The 14,454-nt window shown below is 30.8% G+C and overlaps 1 protein-coding gene across 1 annotated transcript; it reads right to left on the bottom strand.

Annotated features, from left to right (window-relative positions):
• Window positions 1-8,887: 8,887 nt before the first annotated feature.
• LOC124889374 (cell division cycle-associated 7-like protein) lies at window positions 8,888-14,064 on the bottom strand. Its single transcript, XM_047400978.1, has 5 exons — window positions 13,741-14,064; window positions 11,649-11,888; window positions 10,077-10,160; window positions 9,518-9,647; window positions 8,888-9,346 (listed from the first exon to the last, which is right to left on the bottom strand). Exons 1-5 carry the CDS (start codon window positions 13,986-13,988, stop codon window positions 9,194-9,196), a joined length of 855 nt encoding a protein of 284 aa, XP_047256934.1. The 5' UTR covers window positions 13,989-14,064; the 3' UTR covers window positions 8,888-9,193.
• Window positions 14,065-14,454: the final 390 nt, after the last annotated feature.

Raw genomic sequence — 14,454 nt, 5'->3', positions numbered from 1 at the left:
TCTGTTGAAAAGGACCAAACAAATATAGAGACATGTTGCAATAGATGACTAACCTGTTACGATAAATGACTCATCTATTGAAAATTATCAAACAAATATAGACATCTATTGCAACAGATGACTAAGTTGTTGCAATATATGACTCATCAGTTGAAAATTATTAAACTTATAGGATATATGTTGAAAAATAGTTTAAAATACTAAAGCTCAGATGTTTTTAAGAGAACTCAAATGTTTGTCCCCTTGTCTAAGGTGTTGTCTTTAATTTTAGTTAAATCAATTTAGTTATTACTAATAATTGCTTAATTTGAATCATTTCAAATAAAATTTATCAATTGATCGTTCTATTAAGGATGAATACATTAATTGAAATTGTAAGTGGACTTATCAATTCATCTTTAATTTAGTTAAAAATCAATTTAGTTATTACTAATAATGACTTAATTTGAATCATTTCAAATAAAATTGATCGATTGATCACTCTCCTCGAGACGAATACACATAATTGATCATCTAATTACTATAAAATTAATTGAAATTGTAAGTGAACTTATCAATTCATCTTTAATTTTAGTTATATCAATTTAGTTATTACGAATAATGGCCTAATTTGATTCATTTCATATAAAATTGGTCAATTGATCACTCTACTCATGACGAATACGCTTAGTTGATCATTTAATTACTATGACATTGATTGAAATTGTAAGATTATCTTTAATTTTAGTTAAATCAATTTAGTTACTACTAATAATCACTTAATTTGAATCATTTCAAATAAAATTGATTGATTGATCACTCTATTCGGGACGAATACACTTAGTTAATCATGTAATTACTATGAGATTAATTAAAATTGTAAGTGAACTCATCAATTCATGTTTAATTTTAGTTAAATCAATATAATTATTACTAATAATGGCTTAATTTGAATCATTTAAAATAAAATTGGTTAATTCATTATTCTGCTAAAGGATGAAACACTTAATTGATCATGTAATTACTATAAGTAGGGGTGTACATAGGTCGAGTTGGTTTGGTTTTCTATTAAAAAAAAAAATAATTATGTCGGTTTATTAAAACTATAAACCAAATCAAACCAACATAAAATCAGTTTGTTTGGTTTAGATTTTAGTCGGTTCTTTTGGTTTTTCTCGGTTTTTTTTATAATCTTTATTTTTTACAATTATATTGTGATTGAAATTTAGATCAAGTATGTTTTCACTCACATGCTAATGAAAAACCACAATTACGAAAAATGGAGGGGCGAAAAACTCTCTTGAAACTAAAAAATAAGATGAAGAGTGAGAAGTTTAGGTTTTAAGTTTATATTGGATTTTGGATCATTTTATTAACAATTAATGAATAAATATTACAACTTAAAGACCCAAATGTGAATATATATATATATATATATATATATATATATATATATATATATATACACTCACACACACACACACATCTACTTTCTAAATATTAAAAATTAATAAAACTAATTGAAAAAGTAGATAATAATTAATATTTTATGTATAAAAAGTTAAATTATATACATGCATATATATATATGTACATATATTATGTCGGTTTGATTTTGGTTTGGTTTGACTTTTTTTTTGTTAACATCAAACCAAACCAAGAATGGTCGTTTTTTTTTTCAAACGCCAAACCAACCAAACCAAACCATAAGTCGGTTTTTTTTTCTCGATTTGGTTTGGTTCTTCGATTTGGTTTGACTTGACGGTTTGATCTGTACACCCCTAACTATGAGATTAATTGAAATCATAATTGAACTTACTAATTCATATTTAATTTTAGTTAAATCAATATAGTTATTTCTAATAATGATTTAATTTGAATTATTTCAAATAAAATTGGTCAATTAATCATTCTACTTAGTACGAAACACTTAATTGATCATGTAATTACTATAAGATTAATTGAAGTCGTAATTGAACTTACTAATTCATTTTTAGTTTTAGTTAAATCAATATAGTTATTTCTAATGATGGCTTAGTTTGAATCATTTCAAATAAAATTGACCAATTGATCTCTTTACTCAGGGAAAACATACTTAGTTGATCGTGTAATTACCATGAGATTAATTGAAACTATAATTGAACTTATTAATTCATATTTTATTTTAGTAATCAATTTAGTTATTACTAATAATGGCGTAATTTGAATCAATAGATAACTAACATGTTACAACAGATAAGTAATCTATTGGAAATGACCAAACAAATAAAAACATCTGTTGAAAATGACCAAATAGATATAGACATCTGTTGCAATAAATGACTCACTTGTTGCAACAACTAATTCATCTATTGAAAATTATCAAACAGGTATAGACATCTGTTGCAAAAGATGACTAAGTTGTTGCAAAAGATGACTCATCTGTTGGAAATTATTAAATAGACAAAATGTGTGTTGAAAAATAATTAAAAATACTAAAGCTCAAATATTTTTTAGGAGAACTCAAACGTTTTTCCCATTGTCTAATGTCTTGTCTTCAATTTTAATTAAATTAATTTTATTATTATTAATAATTGCTTAATGTGAATCAACAAATGACTAACCTATTATAAGCGTTTGTCGCAACAGATGACTAACTTGTTGTTATAAATAGGTCATCTGTTGGAAAATAATTAAAATACTAGAGAATTCAAACATTTTTAGGAGAATTCAAATGTTTGTCTCATTGTCTTAAAGACTTGTCTTTAATTTTAGGTAAATCAATTTAGTTATTACTAATAATTGTTTAATTTGAATCAACAGATAACTAACATGTCGCAAGAGATGATTCATCTATTAGAAATTATCAAACAGATAGAAAATCTGTTATAACAGATGGGCCATCCATTAGAAAGCAATTAAAATACTAGGGAACTTAAACGTTTTTAGGAGAACTCAAACGTTTGTCCTCTTGATCATTTTGCATCTGATGTATGCTATACTATTTTTGTCTTCTTTACCTGTTTCATGAAATTTTTCATGTATTTTACTTATTCGTTGTGCCCCTGTTGAAATTTTTAGAATTTTTTTAGGTCAAATTTTATTCGTATATCACTTGGACATTACTGCATAGGTGATTTTATAAGTATAATTATGATTTTTGTTGAATTTTTTATTTGGTATAGCTGTTACTGGTACAATGGATAGAACCTGCAACATGAATCCAACATATGAGTCATTTGTTGCAACAAGTGAGTAATCTGTTGCAACATATGACTAATCTGTTGCAACAGATGACCCATATGTTGGATTCATATTACAACACTGTAATATGAATCCAACAGATGAGTAATCTGTTGCAGGAGATTAGTCATATATGTTGCAACAAATTACTCAGCCATTGCAACAAATTAGTCATATATGTTGCAACAGATAAGTCATATATGTTGCAACAGATTACTCATCTATACAACAGATTACTCATCTGTTGGATTCACGTTACATGTTTTATCCATTGTTGAAAAAATATCAGTAGCAGATACACCCAGATTAGAAATTCAACTAAAAATTATAATTTTACTTACTGAAATCACCTAATAAGTAATGCCCAAATGATATACGAATAAAATTTGACCTAAAAAAATTTGATCAAGTAGCAATAGTAGCGGTAACAACAACAATGTTCAACAACAAGAAGATGATGATGATGAACAAGAAGAGATGATAATAAAGAATAAGATAATGATAATAAAGAAGATAATGACTAAAGCAACAACAACAATGAACAACAAAAATTTCGAAGAGAGAGAAAACTTCAATAAATGAGAAGAGAGAGAAATGTGCCCTTTTTTCCCTCCGTTTCTAGTTATATCAGGTTTTACATTGATCAAAGTGTAAATTAAAAAAATTGTGGGTTATTTTCAAACTTCTCTTACTTTCTTGATACTTAATAAAGTAATTGTCACCTCCACTCAATTATTAAGACTTGTGTCACCCACACCTCATTTTAAAACTCTTTTGTCACCTACAGTCCAAAGCCCCATGATATTCCCTTAGTTTTAAAAAGAATGACCTACTTTTCTTTTTAGTCTGTTTCAAATTTTCCCTTTTTGGCAATACTTTAATTTCAACTTTCCACATGACATGTTTAGGACCACAAGATTAAAGGGTATTTTGGTACATTTGACACAACTTTAATTTAAGGTCACAAGATTCAAAAGTCTTCTTTATTTTCTTAAACTTTGTGCCAAGTAAAAGTAGGTCATTCTTTTTGAAACGGAGGGAGTAATAAATAAAATTTATGTGAACACAAGAATAGTCGTACTTGTTTCCATTTCATATAATTAAGGGAAAATATTATCAAAAATATTATTCATTAAACAAAGAATTATTGGGTATAAAGTGGTATAAAAATTATGAGGATCAATTTGTATATTCATTTCATACGTTAAATTATTTAAAAACATGTACAAATATAGAGAACAAATATTCATACCAATTTTCACCCCAAAAAATTGGTGTAATTTCAGACCTTATTAATAGTTATAATAGACTTGTTGATGACATTAACACCAGCTTTTATATTCATTTCATGTACTAAATTATTTAATAACATATAAAAATTGAAAAAAAAACAGCTTTTATATCAATTTTAGACCCTAAAAGTTGATACAATTTCCAACCCTACTAATGATCACAATAAATTTGTCAAGACATGAATATAAATCAATAATAATTTCGCCATCTAAATGTACCATTTAGCCTTCCACTTTTCATCAAAACAACACATAATACATTCGCATAGAATTGACAAAATAAACTAACTACTAATTTATGTATAAATTAACAAAAAAATTTATCATATATTTGTTCATTAAGACTGTGATATTTTATATGACATCCAAGATCATATATATTTATGATTTTGGATGAAAATGAAGAAGTTTATTTTGTAAGAAGAAGATGAAGTTTAATATGTTTGGATTATGAAAGACTAGAAAAAGAAAAAAAAATGAGAGAGATATATGGAGATGGTTAGTATCCTATTTTTAGGCTGCATTTGTTGTTTTTAAGATTCAGACGTCTGAATCTGAATGCACTTCTGAATGATTAAAATGTTGTCTCTAGATCTGAAAACTGAATGATTAAAACTGTCTGTTTTTCAACATCTGAATGTACAAAAAAAATTATTTGTATATATAATAAAATAAAAAATATAATTCAATAAAAACTAATTATATATCAGAAAAGTATGTAATTTAATACAACAAAATTATTATTTGATTGAAAAAAATATTTATGTTCATTAGTGATAGTGGAGATGGTTTATAATGATGGTTGCGGTGAAAATGATTGATGTTAGTTATTAGTAATATTAGTGGTGATAGTTGTGATGGTTGGTATTGTAGTGACTGCTATGATTAGGGCTGGGCATTCGATTTGTTCGGTTTGATAGTTTAATATCGGTTCGGTTTTTTGATTTTTGGATTGACAAAAATAACAATCGTAACCAAACAGAAATAAATTCGGTTCGGTTCGATTTCTACAAATTTGATTCGGTTATTTTAGATTTTTATTTCGATTTTGAGGATTAAAGTAGTGAACCTCTCTTTGTTATGACTGGACATTTAAAATTAATAATTTTTTTAAAAAAAATTCAAACCTATTTTTCATTTCCATATATAAATAACTCAACATGGATGAAACTAAATGATATAACCATAAGTTTAACATAATATATAACTTCATTATGTATAAGTTTCATAAACAGTCGGAACTTGGAAGAGTGGTCGCTGCTGGAAAGACCACAGTCGGCACTGCACGCTGCAGCCCACAATGGTCGTCTGGTCGTCGGCTCTGGTGTTGTTGTACAGACGACGATCTCGCCAGTGGTCCATGGTTCGATCGATTGTTCGACTATTGGACTGATGTATACTGTTAGTTGTATGTGGCATGCTATTACTTATTAGTTATTAGGGTTGCTATTATATTTATATTATATTATTATATATTAAATATTATATATATATTATTAATTATTTATAGAATTTCAGTTAATCGGTTTATCCGAATTATTTTTTTGAAAAACCGAAAACCAAATCGTTTAACCAAATTTTAAAAATTAAAAATCGAAACCGATTTGGAAAACCGAAAAACCAAACTGAAATTAAAATTTCAATTTGATTTTTTGGTTTTTTTGGTTTAAACCAAAATATGCCCAGCCCTAACTATGGTGGTTGCGGTTGATAGTGGTGGTGGTGGTTGTGATGTGACATTGCTGGATGTTAGTAGTTGGAGGTGTTGATTGTGATGGCTAAAACATGAATGAATGATGATTGACGACGTGTTGGTGCTAGTTGGAGATATTGTTAGTTGTGATGGTGGAGATGATTGTTAGTAGAGATAAATTATAGTGATGATAGCGATTGAAGTGATGGTAGGTGGCGTTACTAGTGACAATGGTGGTGGCCGCGAAAGAATGTATAGAGGTTGTGATGTATTAGTGGTAGTTAGTGGTGGTGCTAGTTGTGATAGATAAGTTGATCGGTAGTAGTTGATGATGGTGGTGTTGTTAACGACGGTGGTGGCATTAAATATAATTAGAATAATAGATGTAGTAGGTGTAGTAGCGGTTAACAATAGTGGTTGGTCACGATATTTGTTGTCGATGGTGGTTGTAATTGTGGAGGTGGTTGGTGGTGGTGGGTGGCGGTTGACAATGATAGCAGCGGCAGAGGTGGTGACTGATGATTATGAATAGAGTGGCGGTGAATATTATCCAACACCAAAATACCTCTTCAGAATTATTAAAACTTGATTCTATATCTGGATAATTAAGACTTATTCAGATCTATTAAGAGCTAAAATCTTAATAAAAAATAAATGCAAATGGTCTGAAGTCTGAACCATTCAGATTCATACTTTCATTAAGAGCGAATAAATGAGCCCTTAGTTGTCAACATTTTTTAAGGGATGTTGTTTTTATCTCTTTTTATGTTGTGCCTCAATAAGTATATGTTTGCTGATAGTTGAAGAAATAAGAAGAATAACAGATTCAATTTGAAAAAGGAAAAAAAAAGAGTTTCAAGAGAGAAATTAGGGGTCATTAATATCTTTTTGTTAACTGATGTCTTTTTCTAAGGATGGATTTTTTGTTTGTTTTTTTTAAATCATTTTTTCCTTTATTACTTTATTAAAAAAGTTGTTATTTATTGCAATCTAAAAAATATTGTTATGATTTGCAATTAACAATCTAAAGTTGTATATTTAGATTTTTTTTCTTTGAATAATTCCATTATTTTTTTCTCTTGTAAGGCATTTATTCAGTAATGATGCTAAGAAATATATTTTAATACGTGTTCTCCATGTTTCAAAAATACTATGATAATTTCAAAAGATATATCCACTATATCAAAAATAAAATCAAATTTTGACGACAAAAGAAAAAAACTTGGCATGACACATTTTTGTAAAATTCTCATTTGTCCAAGTTTTGATGAATAGATTTATCTTAAAGGTAAACTATCCAACCGTTGTATGCTATAAATATTTATGAGTAAGAAAATTCAAAAAGGGAGCTTTTCTTGAATGTAAACTGTTTTAAGGTTCAAAATAGTCAACCTCCTTGTTAATTCTTTTCACTTTATATTCCATTCATAATTTTTAAAAATAGATTAGAATTTTGTGAATTCTATCTGGTAATGTGTTTGATTAAGGTTTCACTGAAACATGTTGTTTGAAGCAATTTTTGAAAACCATGTTATGAATCTATTCTGTTTATCATGTTTAGCCAATTAGATATTGTTTAAATTGTTCCCTGTCAATTTTGGCATGTAAGTTCTTGGAGTATCCATTAGGAATTGCGCTGAGTTTCCTGCATCATTTGGCTTCTATCACAATTCATATTGTAATTCAAAAAGGTTTTTTTAGTGAAAAAAAATTCCTCTATATCACAATAACATCCACATCATAGTTCTTAAGAATCATTTATATTATTCTCTCAACAAGTTTTATGTTGTTTATGTTGGTTTTTCAATATGTAGGTTAGTTACCAAACCATATCAAATATTATGTTTTCTCATTATATATATATATTTTTTGGCATCTGATATATCACCAAAAAAATTTTAATCGTCGCTTGACGCGCGCTGTTATTTCGATTCCAATAGTAACGTCATAGGTGATTTCTGGCTAGGAGAATGGAAACATAACTAATTAGGAAGAAGTTTTGCTTGTCAAAGGACATGACAACATTTGTATGGGCAGACTTAACTTGCTTTCAACAAGTCGTCCAGCGATTAACTGGTACATCTGAATGTAGAGATGCAAATTCCAAAAATGCAGCAACAACAAAGACTTCAAAAACACAAAAGCAGCCATTGTCAAAACTCCAACGCCGCAGACAATGCTAAAGGCCAGACATAGAGATCACAAATTCCCAATATCAGCCATCATCATCCCAAGTCCCTACAAGTGGTCCATTCCTCGAAACCACTCAAGCTTATCCCTTAGTCCTTCAACTCATCCCAATAAACGAGCTTCTCCATCCATGGGGATGACAAAATAAATTGGAAGAATAGAAAGTCAACAAAAAACGAAGATTTTACTTGCATCCATTCCCCAGGTCTAAACATGGAAATGCTGCAGAACCAGGATTACTCGCCTTGTTTCCTTTAATTTCCCCTCGTGAAACAATGGATCGCGACCAATGAGCTGAATGATTTTATGAAATAATTCATTAAGAATATTATATTCCTAGATGCGTGAAACATGCCTTTACTTGCAGTATCGAGAAAAATGAGACTGTTATTGCTCAGTTTATCATAATCATTCACGCAAAGATACAACATAAACACGAGCAAAATACAGGTTTGTCCTACCTTTAGGATGCTTACATCCCAACAGAAAGATTGCTTACTCCCTACCGAGCTGATTTAGTAATATATGCTTACAAAATGTTAATATCCAAACAAAAAGATTGCTTACTGCCAACCGAGCTGGTTTAGTAATATATGCTTACAAAACGTTAATATCCAAACAAAAAGACTGTTTAATGCTAAACGAACTGATTTAGTAATATATGCTTACGTACAAGGCTCTTTTCCACTTTTGTGCCTTTGTCCCAAGTATAAATCATTCTATTTTTGTCATTTTTTTCACATTGACATCTTGGTCGCCATATTCATCATCATGGTCAATGTGTGCACGTTCTCCCCTCTTCAAAGTTTTGTTATCATCAGCTTGTGAAGTTGAGAGTGTTAGTGAACTCTGTGGATGGCTCTACACTCTTTCCTGAAGGTGAATCTGCAGAACTTACGTCTTCCTGGTCACTACACATTCGAGTTTTGATAAGGTAATGTGCCACAGATTTGTAGCCAAGACGCTTTACCTAGCAACATGTTAACTTCCTTAGAACTGATCAATGTGCAACCCGGAAACCTCTAGCACTCAACTCAAACTTATATACGTAAAAAGGAGAATCCTTTTGTAATTATAGGGGAAGAGATCTAGCTTTTCTCTCGTGGAACGAATCGAGAATGAAAGCGCCAAAGAGGTTCACCTTTTTAAAAATTGCACCAGTTGGTGCATGCCCCTTCTCACGCCTGCATCGACTGCAATTGCATATTCCTCGACAGACAGGGCAAATCCAGTCTGTGTTTTCATTTGCTTCAATGACATTCTCTCCGTACCTATATAATGGGCAATCTCAAATGATTAGATCCGCTGACATTTCAATAGCGTTTGCAAGTTCCTTTCGGAGCAAAGCAAAGTGTGTTCCCTTTATTAACCCAAAAGTTACATAAAACATAGGACAAATTATTCACTTTGCCAAAGTTATCTGAACTTGCTTGCTTTCTCATATCCTGGCAGTGTATTTTCACCACCTGCAAAATTGTTTTCTTCCAAAATGGAATTCCATTTTATTTCAACAGCAATAGTAAACATGCTTAAGCTGAAAATTCTCAGGAGGATGAAAAACGTCTTACACTATAGGCATTAAGATCATTGGAAGCTGTAGTTTTGAGTAACCGCTAAGGTACATGAATTCAGGATAGAAAATTAGCTACTCAAGGGGATACTACAGAAAAAAGGCTAAGAGGATCTCGAAGAGTTATCACCTCGTGTACAAACAATCTCCACAAAATTGTCCATGAACTATCTTGCAGTTACTGCACTCAGTGCGTTGACCAAGAGTTTTCTGCCTGCAATCGTATCAAATATTTTGAAGAATTCACAAATTGACGTCAAGTGAAAAATTGAAACAAGAGAAGGTTAGATAGAGAAGGATGTTTTCATCAAGGTGGCAGCAGAACTTATTGTTTTACGAAATTCTAAATGCTGATAAGAAAATGTAAATGTCAAATTAGAGTAACACTGCAAAAATGAATTAATGATGAACACCAATTTGCTATCTCTTTAAGACAAATATCTTGAATAGAATGATCTCAACTGTACTCTAGATTTGCCAACTGCACAGATTAACAATATTCATGCCAGAAGTTCAAAAATGATATTACATATACTCAATCTTTACAAACCACATGCTCTAAACTAGCTTCCACAATGGAAAGAAAAGCTTCACTTAATCATACTAAACGCTGAAGAGATATTTTGATCAGACAACATAGGTTTGGTCGTCTTTATTATCCCGTGAAAGGAGGCCATGATTACCAATGTACATTCTAAGGAACTATGTTGAGGAAACAGATATGACTGAATGCTAATGGACCATAGTTATCTTAAGCAACAGAATCTGTATATATACCGTGTGCTTCCTGAGAACGCCGTACTTTGAGAGCTTTTGCATTTGTAACGGAATCAAATCAATCAGAAAATAAGCCAATGAATATGAATTTGGATTCATATCCAAAAGTACTTTGTGATTCAACATTTACCTGAAAGCTTTCCTGAACTTACTGTTATTGAATAATTTATCCACCCTAAACGTTTCCAGCGTCTCATATAATGTTGATTGTATGAGCGTCCACACATGCAATGATTTTGATTTATTTTGGAAGACATGAGAACAACTTATAAAACTATTTAAGAGATCCCATTAGATGCGTGCCACACAAAAAGAGGACCACAAATTGCCAATTATTTTTTAGAAAGTTAAGATGTATAACTTCTTATTGTTGGGCTAGAAATTACACGCTACAAGATGCTCTTAAACTAGAATATCACTGAAGGGTGAAAACACAGCTGACTTAGGTTATCGTCCTGGGTGAACATATATACCTTATCCTTGTTCTTAATTATATTGAGGCTTCTTCCTAGAGAAATTAAAATGATTTCTCATCCTTCCATAAGAATCGTGGTTCTTCATATCAAGACTTTAAGTTCATTATTCAAATTTAACATACTACAAAGTTTCAACTTAGGGAGTGAAAGGCATTTAAATATCCGTAGTTTTCTCTTCAGATTCTTTTGAAAGAACAAAGAGCAGAAATGCTAAATAACCCACATATAAGCACTATGATACTACCTGTTTGTTTTTTCCTTGAAGCACAATTCCCCTACTTTTATATAATATGCACTAAATCAAACTATTATCTTCAGGAAAAACTTGTTTCATCTTCAAATAAATCACAAATGCAAATCGTTTTCTATGTATTGCGTAAAACAGTACCTTCAGAAAGAAACAAGCAATAAAACAACAGAAAACAGACTGTGAGAACAAATGTTTAGACCTGCATTGATGACATGACTTGCCATTATCAGGATCATATATGCGCTGACCATCTTCATCGTAACCGTCAACATAGAGAATCCAAGCATTCTTGTAATCACCTAAAAGCTTTTCATGTTCCTCTGTGTAAACTTCAGGGTTTTCACCTTCTGGTATATCAATCTCCACATTCTCTGATGATATCTTATCTGCCTTGGGAATCCTTTGTTCTTTGTAACTAACAGTAGGCTTATCCTTCAACCTAAAAACATGTAAAGATCATTGATAAAGAACATCTTTCAGTATTTAAAAAGGGAAAGCAATAAAGGTTATACTAGAAAGAAAGACCATCACGGCGAGAGCCATTCGATGAATAGGTGACCATAGGAAAAACCCATACACAGACAGAATATAAGAAGCAAACATATGTTTGGTTCCATAAAATATAAACAGATACAGATCTTTGCAGTTTTCTTTTCCTTTTTCTATCTGAGTAAATATATCTGTCTTATTTGGATATGCTAGGAGTTAATAATCATTATCACCTCTTGATCAGACCTCAGTGGCAAAACTATCACTGGTTGGTTGACTGGAATATTATCCTCAGAGAACTATTTTTCTATGAAAAGTAGACATTCTTCACAAATATCACAATCTTTTTCCACCTCCACATAAAGAATTTGTCCAAGCTTTGACACTCAAAACTACCACCAACACCAAGTGGCGGAGTCAGGATTTTCACTAAAAGGGTTCAAAATAGATAGAAGTAAACACATGAAGAAGCCGAAAAAGGTTCAACATCAATTATATATACATAAAAAGCTAATTTTAATCATGTATAATCAACATAGTTTTCCATCTACTCAGCCCAATCTGGCTCTGTCCCTGGGCCAACACCCCTGTTCATACCACATCTGGAATTAAGAGTTGTTTTTTACACTTTATTCCCAATCAAATACCAAAAATATAGAAAATAGTATGCCCTGTAAGACTGCAATAGGAAACATTCCAAACAAGACATTGTTTTCTCCTAATGTTTGGAAAATCAAAAGGAGATGATAAAACAAAAAAAGAGACACATATATGAAAGGGTGAGTTGATTTCTCAAATGGTCATTACTAAACTAACAGTTATTATCTCAAAAACAGAAGTTGCTATCTTCATCAAAAAAAAAAAAAAAAAAATGGAATCACGAAAAAACATGACCAGCTAAGAAATCAACTTGTGAAAGTGTGCATTGATTTCTTAGAAGGTTAATCAACTAAGAGTTATTATCTCAAAAAGTTACTTTATTTGCGGAAAAATATAGGAATCAAGAATGAACATGACCATTTAAGAAAAGTCAACCCCGGAAAGGATAACAATTAGTATCTTAAAAAGTTACTTTTTTGTTGAATAAACATTGAAATCATGAACAAACATGACTATTTCCAAATCAACCCCCGAAAAGTTAATAGTTGTTACCTCAAAAAGTAACTTCTTTTGATGAAATGTGATCATTTAAGAAACCAAAAACAAACGTGACCATTTAAGAAATCAACCCCCAAAAGGATAACAATTATTATCTCAAAAAAGTTACCTACTTTGTTAAAATATTGGAATCAAAAACAAACACAACCATCTAAGAATTAACCCATAAAAGGGGAGGAGGCTGAGTAGATAAAAGAAAACCCACAACAAGAACACACAGGACCATTTAAGAAATTTAATCCAAGAAAGGGTAACAGTTATTATCTCAAAAAAGTTACTTCTTTTGTTGAATAAAATTTGAAGCAAGAACAAACACGACCATCTAAAAAATCAACTCGTAAAATGGCAAAAGTCTGAGTAGATGGAGAAAAAAACCAAATGTGATCATTTCTGAAAGAGAAAAGTATGCAGTACCCCTAAACTATGACCAAATTTACTACGACAGACTCCTAGGCATACTATTTGCTTATCTCTTTAAGAAATCAGTTGACAAAACATTAAAATCAAGAACAAGTGTGACCATTTAAGAAACCGACCGGTGAAAGGCTTACGGTTATTATCTTACATTTTCGAAAAACATTAAAATCAAGAACAAACGTGACCATCTAAGAAATCAACCCGGAAAGGGACAAAAGGCAGAGTACCTAAAAGAGCGGCGAGGAGGGTCAGTCGACAATGCCGCTGCCGGGGAGTGGGTGATTCGGGGAGTAAGTTTCTTACAAGGTGCGTTTGCAGTTTTGATCTTCTTAGTAAGTTCAAAAATCCCAAGTTTGTGTAGTCTTTCTTTGTTCTCTTTAATTCTTTCAGCTCTTTGCTTTTCATAATCTCCTGGTGCTCCCTCATTTGGTACTTCTTCTTTGGTTGCCCTTCTCTTGCTTACAGCTTTCATCATTGTTTTTGTTTGTTGGATGAATACAACACAGGGAAATGGTGAAATGGAATGTCTCCCTATGTTGTACTAGTAGAAAACAGCTCAGCATAGGGAGCATTTTATATTATTATTATTATTTTTTTGAAATATTAGAAAAATAACTTTTGTTCCCTCCATTTTGAGTTTCCCTCTCTTTTTCTTTTTTTGATTTTTTTTGGTACTAGGGCAACATTTTTTGGTTTATATATTTTGAACGAAAATCTCAGCACATAATTAAATAAGGCTATAGGTTTCGTTTGGTATAAAATATAAGGGATAATTAATTTTGAGATTAATTTTAGAATGAGTTTATATAATGTTTGATTGAGATAGTTTATCTTGAAATTAGTTATTCCAGGATTGTAGTATTATTTTTATCCCACATTGAAGGTGGATAACTAATCTTGGGATAACTTGTTTCCCAAACAAATGACCCCTAATAATAATC

The sequence above is a fragment of the Capsicum annuum genome, chromosome 12 (assembly GCF_002878395.1).
Source record: "Capsicum annuum cultivar UCD-10X-F1 chromosome 12, UCD10Xv1.1, whole genome shotgun sequence".
In the NCBI taxonomy this organism is placed as follows: domain Eukaryota; kingdom Viridiplantae; phylum Streptophyta; class Magnoliopsida; order Solanales; family Solanaceae; genus Capsicum; species Capsicum annuum.
The sequence above is the reverse complement of the archived record's forward strand: the minus strand, read 5'-3'. Positions and strand labels throughout refer to the sequence as shown.

What these genes read in the sequence shown, in the direction of transcription:
- LOC124889374 (XM_047400978.1), bottom strand. Translation starts at nt 13,988, where the DNA reads ATGATGAAAGCTGTAAGCAAGAGAAGGGCAACCAAAGAAGAAGTACCA. An exon ending in GGAGATTGTTTGTACACGAG is followed by an intron (nt 9,648 to 10,076) that starts GTGATAACTCTT and finishes CCCATTATATAG; the next exon opens with GTACGGAGAGAATGTCATTG. An exon ending in CTGGTGCAATTTTTAAAAAG is followed by an intron (nt 9,347 to 9,517) that starts GTGAACCTCTTT and finishes ACATGTTGCTAG; the next exon opens with GTAAAGCGTCTTGGCTACAA.